Source organism: Bubalus kerabau, chromosome 5 (genome assembly GCF_029407905.1).
Source record: "Bubalus kerabau isolate K-KA32 ecotype Philippines breed swamp buffalo chromosome 5, PCC_UOA_SB_1v2, whole genome shotgun sequence".
NCBI lineage: Eukaryota > Metazoa > Chordata > Mammalia > Artiodactyla > Bovidae > Bubalus > Bubalus kerabau.
In genome coordinates this window covers 103,981,738-103,998,121 of record NC_073628.1, presented here as the reverse complement: position 1 = coordinate 103,998,121, position 16,384 = coordinate 103,981,738, and the positions used below count along the sequence as shown (strand labels likewise).

At 55.7% G+C, this 16,384-nt stretch overlaps 1 protein-coding gene across 1 annotated transcript; it reads left to right on the top strand.

The window, feature by feature from the left end:
• Positions 1-71: 71 nt before the first annotated feature.
• Positions 72-14,608, top strand: DFFB (DNA fragmentation factor subunit beta). Its single transcript, XM_055582465.1, has 7 exons — positions 72-320; positions 2,192-2,318; positions 5,158-5,346; positions 6,118-6,197; positions 7,357-7,527; positions 8,818-8,918; positions 13,359-14,608. The coding sequence occupies exons 1-7, from the start codon at positions 198-200 to the stop codon at positions 13,591-13,593; spliced, it is 1,026 nt and encodes a 341-aa protein (XP_055438440.1). The 5' UTR covers positions 72-197; the 3' UTR covers positions 13,594-14,608.
• The last annotated feature ends 1,776 nt before the right edge of the window (positions 14,609-16,384 follow it).

Genomic DNA, 16,384 nt, shown 5'->3' with positions numbered 1-16,384 from the left:
GGCCTTCTGGGTAATGAAGTTTCCGGCGGCGACGCCTGCGCACAAGGTGGGGGCGCGCCGCCGCTTTCCTGGCCTTTTGGGTAATGTAGTTTCCGAGGGCGGCGCACGGCCTTGATTCGCCCAGTGGAGACCACCTGGAGTGGACACCACTGCGATCCGCCGAGCAGGTGCCGCCCGCGGGGCCAGAGTTTCTGAGGATGTCGGCGGTGCTCCGGAAGCCCAAGACGTTCAAGCTGCGGTCCCTGCATAGCGAGAAGAAGTTTGGGGTGGCGGGCAGGAGCTGCGAGGAAGTGCTGCGGAAGGGGTGCCAACGCTTGCAGGTGCCACGTGGGGCCGCGGGGTGGGAGCCTCCACTTGCAGGATGGGACTGTGCTGACCCATCGTCCTGCGGCGTCGGGACTGGCCGAGCTCAGGCTGCCCCAAGCCACACAGTAGGCCCCCGAGTCCTGACAGTGGGAGGGGACGCTGTCCACCATCTCTGGGCAGAGAGCCTGAGCCTGACCACTGCCGATGGCCACGTGCCCACCCTGGGCTCTGTCCGGGCTCCTTTACATGGGCTTTGGTGGCGTTCAGGTGCCCTGCCCTGAACTAGGTGCTCACACCCCATTTCACAAATGAGGAAATTGATGCACAGAGGGACTGAGTAATCTGCTGTAGCCACCAAGGAAAGGCCGGTGTTTAACCCCAACCCAGTACTGCTGCTGCTGCTGCTGCTAAGTCGTTTCAGTCGTGTCTGACTCTGTGCGACCCCATAGACGGCAGCCCACCAGGCTCCCCCGTCCCTGGGATTCTCCAGGCAAGAATTCTGGAGTGGGTTGCCATTTCCTCCTCCAGTGCATGAAAGTGAAAGTGAAGTCGCTCAGTCGTGTCCGACTTGTAGCGACCCCATGGACTGCAGCCCACCAGGCTCCTCCGTCCATGGAATTTTCCAGGCAAGAGTACTGGAGTGGGGTGCCATTGCCTTCTCCACAACCCAGTACTAGGTCCACCCAAAGCCTCTTAGCCGAGCCTCTGATGGTGTGGGCACTGCGGGGAGGGGTGTGTGTATGATAGGGGGTGGGCTGTGATTGGGGTTCTTCCAGGCTTCTGGGTCCTGGTGCCCGGTCTCAGCAGACGGCCTGAGTGAGTGAAGCCTCTGCCCCTGCACTCAGGAGCCCACCCGCTTGGGAGACATCTGGGGAGAATAAGAGGCACTGCTTTTGTACTTCCAAACCAGGGATGTGGGAGACGTCTGGGCTGCAGAGATCCTCATTTCCTGTGCTGCGGAGAAGTCCCCAGTGTGCCTTGTCTGGCTCCTGGGCCAGGTCAGAGAAGGGGAACTTTGGAGAGAACTGGGATGGCTCTCCTCCCTTCTGACAGCCAGGCTTGGGATAGCTCTGGCCTGAGGCCCAGGGACCCCGTTCTGGTGCCCATTGGCTCATGGCTCACATGCTCTCTGCCTTGGTTTCCCTGGTGTAAGATGAAGGGTCAGGCTCCGAGGCCTCTCATGGTCCTTAGGTACTACTGTTCTAGGGATTTCAGCCATCCTTCCTACCCTCGTTGTCTTAACTTCCTCCGCTGGGCCTAGACCAGTGCTGGGTGAGTGCGTACTTGCATGGCACGGGGGGAGGGAGGGAATTGGGTGTAAAAACTTATGAAATGGATCCATGTGGCATGGCAAAGGAGTAAACCTCAGCAGGTTCACAGTCCCGTGAGCTGGTCACACTTCTGTAGGCAGAGGCAGTGAGTCCTGTTCAGTAAGCTTCTCCTTAATTAATCAGTGCCAGGGAGAGACTTGAGCCGTAGGTATTGCGTGCTGACACCTGTCAGGCCTTGTGCCTCATTGATGGGGATGTATTTACAGGCTTAGTGCAGTCAAGCGTCATTTTTGGAAACGGGCTTGAATTTTAAAGTGCCTTAGGGGAGCTCTGTTTGAAAGGGTCTGAGTGGTGAATCCTGCAAAGTGGTCACCAGTGTATATTCATCTCTGTGACTTTCCAAGTCTTAGAATGACCTACAGTAGGGGCCCTTGATGGACGTTCTCCATACGTGCAGACTGCATCTCTGGCAGGATTCTTTACAACATGGTTCCTTCTTGTTCTCTGTGAGGGCTGCAGATGGGAAGACTTCAGTTGGCCACCCCAAGATTGGGCCCCCCTGAGACCCAGGAAGTGAGCATCCCACCCCGATCTCACCTCCTTCTTCTCCCCAGCTCCCCATCCCTGGTTCCCGCCTGTGTCTCTATGAAGATGGCACGGAATTGACTGGAGATTACTTCCGGAGTGCCCCCGACAACTCAGAGCTTGTGCTTCTCACTGCCGGCCAGACCTGGCAGGGCTGTAAGTGTTGGGGATCTTGGAGACTGATGGGGAAGTGGGTGTGGTTGTGGAGGTGCAGAGGCTCTGCTAGGGGATGCCAGCCTTGGGAGGGAGGGTCCCCGTGCTCTGGACCCTAAAGGAAGAAGCCCCTGGAGGCAGAGCTTGCTCAGATGGCTGAGTTGTCCATCCTCTTGGCCAGGAGCCCACCTGTCCAGTTGGTTGTTGTATGTGTCTCTTTAGGAAATTCCTTTAGTTTTATTTATGTTCATTTGAGGTGTCCTAGTATTGGAGAAGGAAATGACAACCCACTCCAGTGTTCTTGCCTGGAGAATCCCAGGGACAGGGGAGCCTGGTGGGCTGCCATCTACAGGGTCGCACAGAATCAGACACGGCTGAAGTGACTTAGCAGCAGCAGCAATAACTCCTAAGGGCAGAGAGTGGGCTTTGGGGTTCGGAGGCTACCCAGTTTTATAGGAGAAGCAGAGCCAGAGAGCAAGGTTGTCCTGTTTACTGGGCTTTGTTGACCAAAATAGTCAATAAACAGTTGATAATAAGAATAGAAAAGTTTTATTTGAGCCAAACTGAAAAATGTAGCCCAGAAGACAGTCTCTAAGATCACTCCAAGTATCTGCTCTGGAGAAGCAGGGTTTTCAGCACAGTTTTGTGTCTTCAGTACAAAGACTGTTAAACAAGTCAGGATGCATTCTCTTAAGGGTTCAGAAACAGCAGATCAGCATGTGCACAGAGCATCAGCATGGCCTTGGCACTGGCAGAATCTTGACCATCGAAGAAGTAACCATCATTGGCGTCCCAGGAACAGGGGCATTTAAACTTTATTTACTTATTTTGCTGCATTGCACAGCTTGTGGGATCTTAGTTTCCCAACCAGGGATTGAACCACGGTCCTTGGCAGTGAGAGTTCAGAGTCCTAACCACGGGATCTTTAGGGAATTCCCCAATCTTTACTTTTAACATGGACTTGCTTTACTTCTGGTCAGTGCATCCTTTTCTTTAATAATTAAGGCAGATGCACACCATATGTACGATCTACCACAGACAGGCTGTTCTAGTCAGCATCAAATTCAAGTTGACTTATGTAGAAGTCTGAACGACCCCCTGTGTCTCAGTCAGTAAACATTTCCTTAATCTGTTTTCTAAGGGACGGGCAGGTGACTGACTCTACGCTCAGTGTCTGATCTCTGTCGGGTTTGTGGACACCCATCCATCCTCAGGTTCCTGTTAGCGCTGCCTTATTGGAGCCAGTGCCCTTGGAGGTGGGTCTTTAGTGGAGTCTTTGCTGGGTGACAAGTGCTACCATGGAGCCGTAAGCCACTGGCCAGGCATGTGCATGTCCCCCAGGAGGGTTGTCTGGCCCCTGTAGAAAGGGGCTTCCGATTCAGGTGCTGTGGGAAGGCAGTGGAGCTCCGAGGACTGAGATTGTCCTGCCCTCTCTGCTGAAAGGGTGGGGAGAGAGAGAGGCCCGACAGGAATGTGGATGTGGCCTCGGCCCTCGGTTGGGACTCTGCTGTAGCAGTGAGGGTGACATGTGTGGTGTGGCGAGCATCCTTCCTCTGTCGGGCCTTATCCTTCTAGAGAATTAAATCTGAACAATGTTACCAGGAAAAGGAAGGAGCCCCACGCTGCTTTCCAGAGCTGCGGTTCTGGCTTATTTCCGCAGCAAGGACAGGAGCAGGCGCCTGTGGCCTCACCAGGCCTTGTTGCTGTTTCTGCTTTAGCCACTCCGGCAGGCGTGTGGTGGTGTCTGGATTCACATGTTCCTCCCAGCTGATGGTGTTGGCCATCTTCTCCTGGGTAGATTTACCATCTGTAAACCTTCTTGTGAAGCATCTTTTGTCCGCTGTGTAGTTAGATATTTTTCCTGCTTGAGTCTTGCGAGTTCCTCTGGTCCATTCTGGATGTGAGTCTTTGTCAGATGTGTGGTTGGCAGATAGTTTCTCTGCAGCTCGTGTTTTTGTTTTCTTAACCAGGTCTTAAACATGGAGTAGACATTTTTACTTTTGATGAAGTCCTACTTGTCCCTTTTTATCTTTCTTTGTTCTTATTTTAATCGCTAAGGCATGTCCAGCTCTATATAGCCCACCAGGCTCCTCTGTCCATGGACTTTTCCAGGCAAGAATACTGGAGTGTGTTGCCATTTCCTTCTTCAGGGAATCTTCCCAACCCAGGGATTGAACCTGCATCTGCTGTATTGCAGGTTGATTTTTTATCACTGAGCCATCAGGGAAGCCCCTTTATGTTTCTGTACATATACTTTTGTGGTTCAGTCTGAGACTTTTTCGACAAGCTCTAGGTCTTGAAGATTTTCTCTGTCTTTCTGCACCAGTTGCTATGATCACGTGGCTTTTCTTGCTTAGCCTGTGGAGGGTGGATCACACTGATATTTGAACTCGGAGCAGCCCCAGGTCCCTGAAATGACCCAAGCCGCTGTGGGGCCTGTTCCTCGTGTGGGTCTGGACTTCTGCTTATAGGATGAAGAAGCCCCTAGTGTCTCACGCTTACCTGGAGGGCTGGCTGCTTTCGGGTGCGTGTGGAAAGGTGGGGAGTCAGCTGAATAGTGAAGGGATGAGCTGGAGCCTGAGGCCTCGAATGAGGGCCCAAGACCAGGTGGTTTCACTTGGAGGAGGGAAGGCCGAGGCGGAAGGGCAGCAACTCCCTTTGGTGTGTTTCATTTCCTGTGTCCTCCCCTTCTGTCCTTCCCACTGCCACTTTAAGTGTGGGGTGCCAGGCCCCAGGCCTGGAGCACTGGGCTGGTGGCTGTTGGGGCAGGGGCAGGAGGCGATTTCCCAGAGGCCATGCTCCAAGGCCTGGTGGCCTCTCTGTTTGTCCCCTTCGGTGGCAGTCGTGAGTGACATCAGCCGCTTCCTGAGCGTGTTCCAGGAGCCGCATGCGGGTGTCATCCAGGCCGCCCGGCAGCTGCTCTCGGACGAGCGGGCCCCACTGCGGCAGAAGCTGCTGGCCGACCTGCTGGGCACCGTCAGTGAGAACATCGCGGCTGAGACCAGGGCCGAGGACCCGCCGTGGTTTGAAGGTACCTCATGGATTCTGGCCTGGAGGGAGCGGGTGTGGAGGGCTTCCCTGGGACTGACTCTCTGAGACCTGGGGTCTCTGTCAGTTCCCAGATCCAGGGGTTTCCCAAGCACAGGGCCAGGGTCCAGGCAGCCCTGGGGTTGGCGGTTTTATTTTTCAATCGTGATGAAGTAAAGTTCACCATCTTCACCATTTTTGGGCACTTAGTTCTTCGTTGGTATTGAATATATTCCCAGTGTTGTGCAGCAGCCCTGCCACCTGTTCTCAGAGGTTTTCATTCCAAACTGAGGCTCTGTCTCCAATGGGCATCATTCCCCATCTCTCCTCTGCCCCTGGTCCCCCATCTTCCTGTCCCTGGAATATGACTCCTCAGGGACCTCGTATGAATGAGCTCATGCATCTTCCTTCTTCACTCAGCATAACCTCCTCGTGGTTCATCGTGTGGAGACAGGTGTCAGGATTCCCTTCCTCTTTAAGGCTGAATGATATTTCATCTCATGGGTGGATCATATCTTCTTTATCCAGTCACCTGGTCCTATCTCACCTTTTGGACTGGTCTTCTGAGCCAGGTGGAGCAGCCCCCTTGGGAAAGCGGCTCCCCGGTGGCATTTGAGGTGCTCTGTGCTGGTGGACCAGAGATGACTTCCTTTGCAGAAGGAGCAGGTTCCCATCAGAACGTTTCTAGATAGAGCCGAGTCAAGAGCCCTCCTGTCCGCCCCTCCCAGGAGATCACAGCCCCAGGCTCCAGGCGTCTTGTCTCTCCTTCCGGCAGGCTTGGAGTCCCGGTTTAGGAGCAAGTCTGGCTATCTGAGATACAGCTGCGAGAGCCGGATCCGGAGCTACCTGAGAGAAGTAGGTCCTGGTGTGCTGGGCAGGTTTAGGAAGCCGGTTCTGCCTCTGGGACTTGGCTCCCAGGACCTGCGTGGATGTCAGAGGAGTGAGGGCTGGCGCGGGTGTGGGTGCAGGTGAACATGAGCCAGCAATGAGTTAGTTGCTTGCCCCGGGAGCCCCTTGCCATTGCTCCTATACCTCGTGGTCGGATGTCAGCCAGGAGGTGTCATGTTCCATTCTTTGCAGGCCACCTGCTACCCCTACACCTTGACCTTGCTCCTGGCTGTGTGTCCTGGACTAGAGTTTATCATTCGTGGTGCAGAACTGCCCACACGTGCTCTGTGGAGAGCACAAAGGAAACCTCAGGGCTGGGGTATCTGAGGCCCTGGGGCCTGACCCAGCTCCCCCTCGTCCCTGCTTCCATCCCTGCTGACCGTAGCCACCCTCAGGCTCCTTCTGCTGGTGAAGTGCTCTTCCCACGCTGGCTGATGGGTGATCCAGGGCATCATCCGCAGGCCCCTCTGGGTGCTAGCCCCATTCTGTGATGAGCCGTCTGCTTCCTGCTGTCATTCCCACTGGGCCAGGTGGTCCCCTTGCTTCTGCCCGGTGCTCAGTGTGGGCCCATCGGTGCGAGTCCTCACCTGCACTCCAGTGGGTAGTGATGTGGTGGTCGCTTCTCACCTGCACTCTTTTTCTCCGGTTTCTTGCCACAAAGCACCGGGTAGCACTCGGGAGACGGAGCAGCCAGTGTGCCTGGAGCTTGAGCTTATCTGATTGTGACCAAAGCTCCGTCTCATGGGCCCAGAGGAACTTTCCAGAGTCAGACAGTTATGGTGGGTGTGAGCTCTGACCCCCAACCTCAGGGCCCTGCTGGGACTCCAGGGGGCAGGATCCAGAACCCCCAACCTCAGGGCCTTGCTGGAACTTCAGGGGGCAGAGTTCAGGGCCCCCCCAACCTCAGGGCCCTGCTGGGACCCCGGGGGCAGGATCCAGAACCCCCAACCTCAGGGCCTTGCTGGGACTTCAGGAGGCAGAGTTCAGATGCCCCCAATCTCAGGGCCCTGCTGGGACCCCAGGGGGCAGGGTCTCTGAGGGCCATGGCATTCAGTGGACTGGGAACCAGGCAGCAGTGGGTTTTAGGGTGTGTGGCCAGTGGTCAGGGATGCCCCTGCCTCTCCAGGTGACCTCTGGCGCCTCCCTGGTGGGCGCAAAGTCTCGTGAGGAGTACCTGCGGCTCGTGGGCTCCATGCAGCAGAAGCTCCAGGCTGCCCAGTACAACAGCAGCTACTTCGACCGAGGGGCAAAGGCTGGCCGCCGGCTCTGCACCCCCGAGGGCTGGTTCTCCTGCCAGGTGAGCCACGAGTGTCTCCTGGGCCACCCTGGCCGAGGCCTGGTGAGCTGGGGCAGCCCTCAGGTGCCAGCTTGCACAGGGTGAGGGAATGGTCAGCCCCACTGGTGGTTCCCAGACTTCAGTGGCGTTGGAACCCCTGGAGGGCTTGTGAGGATGGCTGGGTCCCTCCCAGGGTTTTTGTTCAGCAGCTCCACAGGGCCTGAGAACCTGCCTTCCTGATGAATTTCTGCGATGCCTGTGCAGGGATGGGTCAGGACACGACTGCTTGTGAGCAGAGACCTTGTCCTGGCCTCAGAGGAGGGAAGTGTTTGTTTGGGTGGTGGCTGATGCGTGGTCTGCCCTGTGGGAAAGCCCGGATGAGAGAGCCCGCCGGGATTCAGGGTCGTGGCCGGACGTGACATCTCGGCACTCGTAGAGCTTGGTGCCCTGGAGGGGCAGTGTCGGCTGGCAGCAGTGTTCTGGGCCGTGGGGACAGCGCAGGGGCACTGCTTGCTGCGTGCAGCTGTTCGCAGGCCAGCTGTGGGTGGAAGTGAGCTGCATGCAGCACTTCCAGTGAAAGCCCCTCCCTGCCACTGGCAGGGGGCCAGTCTCCCCCCCATAGCCCCCCGTGCCTCTGTCGCCCCTCAGGCAGCCCCTTCCAAGGGTGATGTCCCAAGCACCCAGACACTGCTCCTTCCCACCTGGCTTCACGTCACTCTCACCTGACCACTCCCTTCTGGGCAGTGTGACCTGAGCCCGGCAGTATGTGTGGCAGAGGACACATATACTTCCACCCCAGCACCTCCACCCCAGCACCTCCACCCCAGCCTGGGCAGGCTCTGGGTTGAAGGCCTGTGAGCGAGTTGGGTGGTGGGTTTCTTGCAGAGAGGCTGTGGGGGCCCTCAGGGTGCCGGCGGGGTCTCTGGATGGGGTGCAGCTGGGGCTTCAGGGGGAGGTGACACTTTAGTGTGTCTGCGTGGCCCAGCCTGTGCAGGTAACAGGGAAATGCTGGGATGCCGTGGAGGAGGCAGAAACGGAGCAGCCGTGTGATGGAGCAGTGTGGGGAGGGCTGGGGGCACAGGAGGTACATGGTAGGGAGCCTGGCATTCCTGGCGGCTGACGGGTTAACTGGTCCCCTCTGCAGATGCAGTGCATTACTGGGGTCACCAGGGAGTGGGGTGCCTTGCCAGGACAGAGTGTCTGCCTCCTGAGCACAGACCACGTACAGGGCCTGACCCCCGACTGGGGCGCCCCCGACTTGGGGGAGCGGCTCTTTGGCCTCAGGGCCGTCACCTCTTCTCTTCCATCCAGGGTCCTTTTGACGTGGATGACTGTACCTCCAGACACTCCATCAACCCCTACAGTAACCGGGAGAGCCGTGTCCTCTTCAGCACCTGGAACCTGGACCACATGTGAGTGCGCGGTGTGGGGGGTGTGGGCACAGACTGCAGCGCGCCTGCTGGCCTGGGCCTGCCTGGCCTCCAGGGCTGATGGCCGCCTGGTGTTCCACACACTCAGCTCGTGGATCACAGACCCACGGATGTCCATTGTCACCTGTGTGGTGGTGTCACTCAGTGTGGTGGCTCAGGTCCCCATCCATACCAGTGCAACCCTCCGTGCCCCCTCGGTCACCCCCAGATCCCACCAGTGGGCCAAGCTGGTGGTCGGCAGCCGAGGGCCCGGTCAGTTTGGCACCAGTGGGATCCCTGCCTGTCCCAGGGCGGGGGATGGGGGGACTGGGCGGTGATGTGCAGGGCGTTTCCCGCTTTAGCCAGTGTGAGTGTGTCTTGGGTGGCAGGATCGCTTTTATGTGTATGTCAGCTCATTCAAAAAAAGAAATGGAAAGTTTTACTATTTTAACCGAGACGCTTTTCTTGTTGACTCTTGAACAACATGGGGTTTGAACCACGCGGGTCCACTTACACACAAGGTTTTTCAGTAGGAAATGCTACAGTTCTCCATCCGCATTGGCTGAATCCACGGATACGAAGGAGGCACAGATACGGAGGAACCTGCAGGCAGAGCCCCCTCATAAAGACATCCTCGGGTTCTCGCCTGCGTGGGGCACTGGCTCCTAGTGTCCCCGTCTGCCCCCACGAGTCTTGGGTTGCTCTGCAGGGTGGAGAATCCTCAGGCCCCGGCCCTGTCCCCCTTGGTGTCGGACCTTCTGCATGCTCCCCGCCTGCTGGGTGGGGAGCAGCTTCTCTGGCTGCAGGTCGTTTGCCTGGTTACTAGGAAGGTGGGCAGTCCGTGAGTTTGTCGGCCATTCGTGTTCTGTGAAGTGGCTGTTGCCGCCTCTGCTCGTTTTCTGTCTGGCTTTGGTCTCCTAATTAATTTGTGGGAATTCTTTCTACATCCTGGACACTCATTCTTTGAGGGTATGTTTTTACGTTTTGGGCTTGTACACTGGAGCCAGGGTCACGTCTCCTGAAACACGTTGGTTACATTTCCGCTCTTTATCTAAATGTATGTACATCCACATAGATACACATTGCTGCTGCTGCTGCTGCTAAGTCGCTTCAGTCGTGTCCTACTCTGTGCGATCCCATAGACGGCAGCCCACCAGGCTCCCCCGTCCCTGGGATTCTCCAGGCAAGAACACTGGAGTGGGTTGCCATTTCCTTCTCCAATGCATGAAAGTGAAAAGTGAAAGTGAAGTCGCTCAGTCGTGTCCAACTCTTAGCGACCCCATGGACTGCAGCCTACCAGGCTCCTCCATCCATGGGATTTTCCAGGCAAGAGTACTGGAGTGGGGTGCCATTGCCTTCTCCGTAGATACACATACTGGCTTTTAATTTAAAATGTGGTTTTGACCAGGAGGCAGCCAGGGTCTGAAAACATTGGCTTCTTTTCCTGAGATATGGCCACAGGCCCACCCCAACTGGTGGGGCTGAAGCCACGAGCCATGTGTTTAAATAGTGAAACGCAGAGGAGTAACTGACTCTCAGTGCAGCATATGTCGTCCGCCCTCCTGGACGGTGTCACCGCAGCCCAGGCCGGGTTCCTTGTCCCAGCTGGTGGCCTTTTCAGGGCTCTGGGATGGGGCTGCAGTGGCTGGCTTCCAGAGTCTGCCCTCCTTCCCCACCCTCAGGCCCCCTCACACCACGAGGGTGCATGCACCAGGTTGCAGCCTGTCCTGGGAGTGATGGCTGGGTGGCGGGGCAGGGGTCCAGGTGGGCTTCAGGTGGGCAGGGCTTCTGGGCCCAGAGGCCCGCTCCCGAAGCAGGAGCCCCGGGAGCATGGGGCTGGTCCCCCAAGGGCACCCCCCCAGGGCCCTGTGTTGTGACAGGTCTTCCTTCTGAAACCAGAACTTCCCTCCCTCCCTTCAGAGCTGTCCTCGGCCTCTTCTTTAACTTCATTCATTTGGCTTTTATTTTTCATTTGTTCTTTCTATTTTGGAGGTGTTTTTCTTGCTTATCAGTTACTTTGCATCTCTCTTGTCCTCTAACATACACATTTCAGGTCGGAGTCCACTTTAGCCACTTCCTGTGAGTTGGGTAACTGTATTGTTATTTGGGTCTAAGGACTCTTGTCATTTCCGTCGCAATTTTATGGCTGCTCTGTGAACTGTTTGGTGTTAGTGTTAGATGCTCAGTTGTATCTGACTCTTTGCAACCCTGTGGACTGTGTGTAGCCCACCAGGCTCCACTAGCCCACCAGGCTCCTCTGTCCTCTGTCTGTGGGATTCTCCAGGCAAGAATACTGGAGTGGGTAGCTGTTTTCCTCCTCTAGGGGATCTTCCTGACCCAGGGATTGAACCCGCGTCTCCTGCATTGCAGGCGGATTCTTTGCCGTCTGAGCCAGGTGTAGAGGTAAGCGTGTGTCTTCAGTTGCTGCCAGATTCCTGGCTGCCTCTACTGGCGCCTGTTCACTGCCGCAGTCACTCATGACTCCTCCAAGCCTGCATGGTGGCGGTGTGAGTGTTTATGGACTCAGATCCACGTGGCCTCAGATGTGCGTGGCTGGATTTAACCTGATCTGCTGCTCCCGGCCCATCCTGTCAACCTTGACATGTCCTTTGGTCTGAGGGCTGTCCCACTGGCCATGTTATTGCTTTTATTCCCACAGGCTTGAGACGGTCCCATCTGAGCTGACAGCTGCCATCCTTTACCCGTGTGGTGAGGCTCAGTCAGAGGCTGTCGGATAACTGCGTGTTGATTCCTTGCTGGCGGCTTCCATACCACCTGCAGCCGTATGTGGTTGGATGTGTGGAAGTTGGATGTGTGTCTGTGTGAGAGGTGGGCTGAGGGGCCTGGTTTTCCACATGACTGGAGGTTCACAGGGTGCTGATGGCGCCCTGGGCACAGCAATTGCGGGTGTTCTTACCTCGAGCCTCCTTCCCACCCCCACGTTGCATCTACTTGGCCACCTGCTCCAGCAGACAGGGAGCCGGGGAGGCCTGGTGCAGGCTCACACATGGGTACGTCCTCTTTGAATGCCATCATCATCACTCAAGGAAGCCCAACCCAACCTGCAGGGAGGATGAAAGACCCTGTGGGAAGAAGGGCCAGCCCCCAGCCAGCCCACCAGCAGAGCACAGCCCTGAGAGTGGGCCAGGCCGACCCACAGACCATTGAGGGGGTTGGTAATTCACACAGAGGCTTTTCCTTCCTCTTCCGGAAGACCCGGACCCTTGGCAGCTTCTCTCTTCCTCCTCTAATGGTAGGGCGGGGGTCTCAGCCCCACCCCTCCTGGCTTTCGGGGCCTCTGGGACCCCACCAGGACTGGAACCCTGGTGGTCTGTGGAGTGCAGCACAGTCCTGTGGTCCAGCCATGGTTTCTGTGTCTGCAGAGGGAGCCACCTTCCTTCTTTTATTCCCAGATACTTACTCCTTGGTGCTCAGCATTTCTTTGGCATGGGGACAGGGCCCTCTGTGCCAGTTTAGTGGCCCCTAGCCCCCAGCTTTGCTGTTTCTGGTCCCATCTCATCAGTGTACAAGCTTCTCCACTGGGTGCCGTGAGGTCTTTTGAACTGTTGTTTATACGTGAAATCGGGTCACATAAAGCGATGTCATGGTTGTTTTAAATGGACACACGTGTCTGCAGATAAGATTATAGGATGAGGTCTGGAAAGGCAGATGTCAGACCCTTAACGGGGATTGTCTCTGGGAAGTGAGATTAAAGGCTGTAGTTGGAGGTGACTGTAGCTTTGTTTGTAAGGTTCTATTTAAAAAATGTTCATATATCATCCTGTAATTTTTTAGTGAATTTGCACATAGATAAAGTATGAGCCAAGGAAGTAGAATGTTGTTGTTCGTGTGATGGGACTATGCTTGACTCTCATTTTTCCCAGTATACTTCTCAGTATTTTAACTACATACCATGTACTTTTTACAACGTGAGATGGCTGGGTGGCTGGCCTGGTGGGCAGGGGCCATGTACGGCGATGGTGCCCCTGTCAGTCTGGGAAGGGGTGTCTCCAGTGCATTGGTGGCTGCTGGGTGAGCCCTTTCCCAGCGCCCACCCCTCTCCGGCTGGGATGGTCTGAGGGCGGCTCCTCTGAAGAGTTTCACCCTCTCTGGTTTCTCCTGGAAGCAGCCAAATCTTGATGGCTCAGCCGAGTAGACACCTTGTCCACCCATCTCTGTGGTTTAGCAGAAGATGCTGCTGCTGCTAAGTCGCTTCAGTCATGTCCAATTCTGTGCAACCCCATAGATGGCAGCCCACCAGGCTCCGCCGTCCCTGGGATTCTCCAGGCAAGAACACTGGAGTGGGTTGCCATTTCCTTCTCCAATGCGTCAAAGTGAAAAGTGAAAGTGAAGTCGCTCAGTAGATGAGGCGCTAACTAAACGGGGGCAGGTGGCGGGAGCATTGTGACGACAGAAGATGATGTCCCTAACCTTGCTTTACAGAATAGAAAAGAAGCGTGCGGTCGTGCCCGCGCTGGCCGCGGCCGTCCACGACGCGGAAGGGAGAGAGGTGGACTGGGAGTACTTCTACCGCCTGCTCTTCACCTTGGAGAACCTCAAGTTAGTCCACATTGCCTGCCACAAGAAGACCACCCACAAACTCCACTGCGACCCCAGCAGGGTCTACTGCACCCCAGCAGCACCGCGGAGGAAGCGGCCTGCCCACCAGCGCCCGTGACGCAGCCCCGGGAGCACGTGCATCCTTCCAACAGGTGCTACTTCACGCAGCGTGGGGGACCTTTAGCCCCCTGAAGAGGGGTTGAACCCATGCTCCCTGCATCGGAAGTGCAGAGTCCACCCTGGACCACCAGTGATGTCTCAGGTGCTTGGTTTTTTTGGCCACTCCAATATTCTTGGAAAAAACTTGAAAACATCGTCCTACAGACTCTGGTTTGAGCACATTTCTGAAGCTGTTTTCTGACCTCCGTGAGCTCAGCTGCCAAAGGACAAGTCTTGGGGTTCCCAGGATGCCCGGGGTCAGGAGTGGAGGCCCTGAGGCTTCACCCGTGTGAGTGCAGTGTCCCCCATCAGGTAGATTCCCCCCTTGCGTGGCCACTTGGGTGGGCTTCAGGGAACTTCAGCTCCATGGGCCTCCACTCCCCAGGCAATGCAGCGCCCCCTCCTCAGGCCTCTGCTGAATGGTTGAGAGTTGTGACTCTTTTTGAGTAAAATACAAGGATATTCACTGCTGTTCTGTTTCCAACAGCAAACAGTGGGAAACCCTCCAAATGTCCAGAGAGCTGATTGTGGCATGATGCTGAACCATAGGAAATTGCTGTTTTTATGGGTCAGAAATGGTCAGATTAATTTCATGATTCAACCCTACACATCTACCTCATACAAAACACTGTAGCAGTTTCAGGCGTTTTGTGAGATGTGGGAAGCTGGCTGTTAAGCGTACAGGCGAGGAAGGTGGCTTGGCCGTGTCCAGTGTGACGAGTGTGTATCACAAGCATGTGCTGGTCATGCAGAGACTGTCACAAAGGGACACAAAGCATGTGAACAGCAGGAATCCTGGGGGGTGGAATGGAGTGTGATTGAATCACAAAGGACCAATTTTCTAAACCATGCATTTTATGATACTTGAAGATTTTAAAATGATCATTTCATAATTTTTAAAAATTTACTTTTTGAAGTCACATTTTATAATACTTAAATTTTTATACTTATTGTATAATCACAAAAGCAATAAAGATTTTTAAAAAATAAACATATCAAAAAAGTTTGCCCTCATTGAGAATGACGAAAATGAGAAAAATAAGGGGTCAATGACTTAAAACACTGACCCAAATCTATGTCACCGAAACATACACACACTTAATTTTTTTTATTATTATTTTTAAAGAACTTTAAAAACGTATTTATTTGGCTGCCCCGGGTCTTAGTTGCGGCATGTGTGATCTAGTTCCCTGACCAGGGCTGGAACCTGGGCCCCCTGCATTGGGAACTCGAGAGTCTCAATGGGCCACCTGGGAAGTCCTTCCACACTCTTTACAAAGTGCCAGTCCTCTGTGGGATTTGAGAAGTGCTCTGTCAACTCATGGTGTCGACCTGGTCTGATGGGAAGTGGGGACGTGGGAGGGGCCGAATGCCCCTGAGCGCGGCGGTCTTATCTGTGCAGTGGAGTCCCTACCACACCCAGGGGCCCTGGTCCCGCCAGCTCCACTGACTGCCCCCTGCAACTCCCCAACACCCTGCGCTGCGGGGGTGCACCCATTCCAGCCTCTTCCTGACGTTTCTGGAAAGCAGCTCCACAGAGCTTCCTCAGGACCCGCCTCCTTATTCTACCCACCCCAGACACCCTGGGCAGGATGCACCCTCAGATTACTCACAATTAGAGCAATTTAACATGCCCTGTAATGTGCTTTTTGAAACTTTAATTCATCCCGGGCCTGATCCGTGTTCCTCCTGTTTTGCTTGTCACCCTGGGCTGGCCTGTTGGGGTGTCTTCTCTGTGCTGTCTGGACGTGTGAGTACAGAACAGGATCCCCAGGTGTGTTGCACTGGCCCCAGCCCCTCTTTACAGGGACACCTGGAGTCTTCTTCTGGTGACAAAGACTGGCCACAGACACAGACTTGCCACCTGCCACCTCCAACACCCAGCAGAGTCCACAGGGCATTCCCTGTGCTCAGCGTGACCCTCCAGTCGCCATAAGAGACCACAGCTGTGACTTAGGGGTGACAGCTGGTGCTGGGGGGTGGGCGGCACGACCTACCGTACCATCTATCGTGGGTTAGCGATAGAAAGGCTCAGAACGTGTAAGAAGCTGCCCGGGGCTGACAGGGCAGCCTGGGGGGCTGGGGAGGACCCTCTCCATGTTCCCTGAGGCCCGCGAGCTGCCAGACCTTGGGCTTCCAAGACTAAAGGTGACATCTTGCATTTTGGTGGGAACACGAGGAGGCACAGTTCCTGCAGGGGTGACGCTTGTCCTGGGAGCCGGCGTGGGTGAAACATAAAGCCCTGAAACCGGAAGCCGGCTGCTTGGCCCAGGCACCCGGCGCTGCGGTCACAGCAGTCATTCTTGCAGAATCTCTGTAAACTACTCTCCCTGGCTGCTTCCAAAGTGCCTCACAAGCAGCATCGTCCCTTCATTAAAGCAGCGTGTCGTCAGTAAACCACAGAACGATTCAGAGCAGGGGCCGTCACGGCTGCCGATGGCACAGTGGTCACGTGGAGGCAGAGTGACTGCAGCGACAGGCACCTTGGGGCGGCACTGGGGACTGTCGGGGACAGCGTGGGGCCTCGCTGGGCGCTTTAACGCCATTCTGCTCCCAAACGTGGCTCACAGGACGTCTGAGGGGGATGGGGTCTAGCGGCCATCATGACTGAGCCACAAGTGTCTACCAGCCCAGAAACAGCGAGACTGCTACTCGCTCATGAAAACCTAGCTCGGCCTCTGGGACTGCAGGCCGCTCCCCTCCTGTGCCAGTCACCCAGGACAGGCTTCCTCCTGGACGCCCTCCTTGTC

What these genes read in the sequence shown, in the direction of transcription:
- DFFB (XM_055582465.1), top strand. Translation starts at nt 198, where the DNA reads ATGTCGGCGGTGCTCCGGAAGCCCAAGACGTTCAAGCTGCGGTCCCTG. An exon ending in CGGCCAGACCTGGCAGGGCT is followed by an intron (nt 2,319 to 5,157) that starts GTAAGTGTTGGG and finishes CTTCGGTGGCAG; the next exon opens with TCGTGAGTGACATCAGCCGC. An exon ending in TCCGGAGCTACCTGAGAGAA is followed by an intron (nt 6,198 to 7,356) that starts GTAGGTCCTGGT and finishes CTGCCTCTCCAG; the next exon opens with GTGACCTCTGGCGCCTCCCT.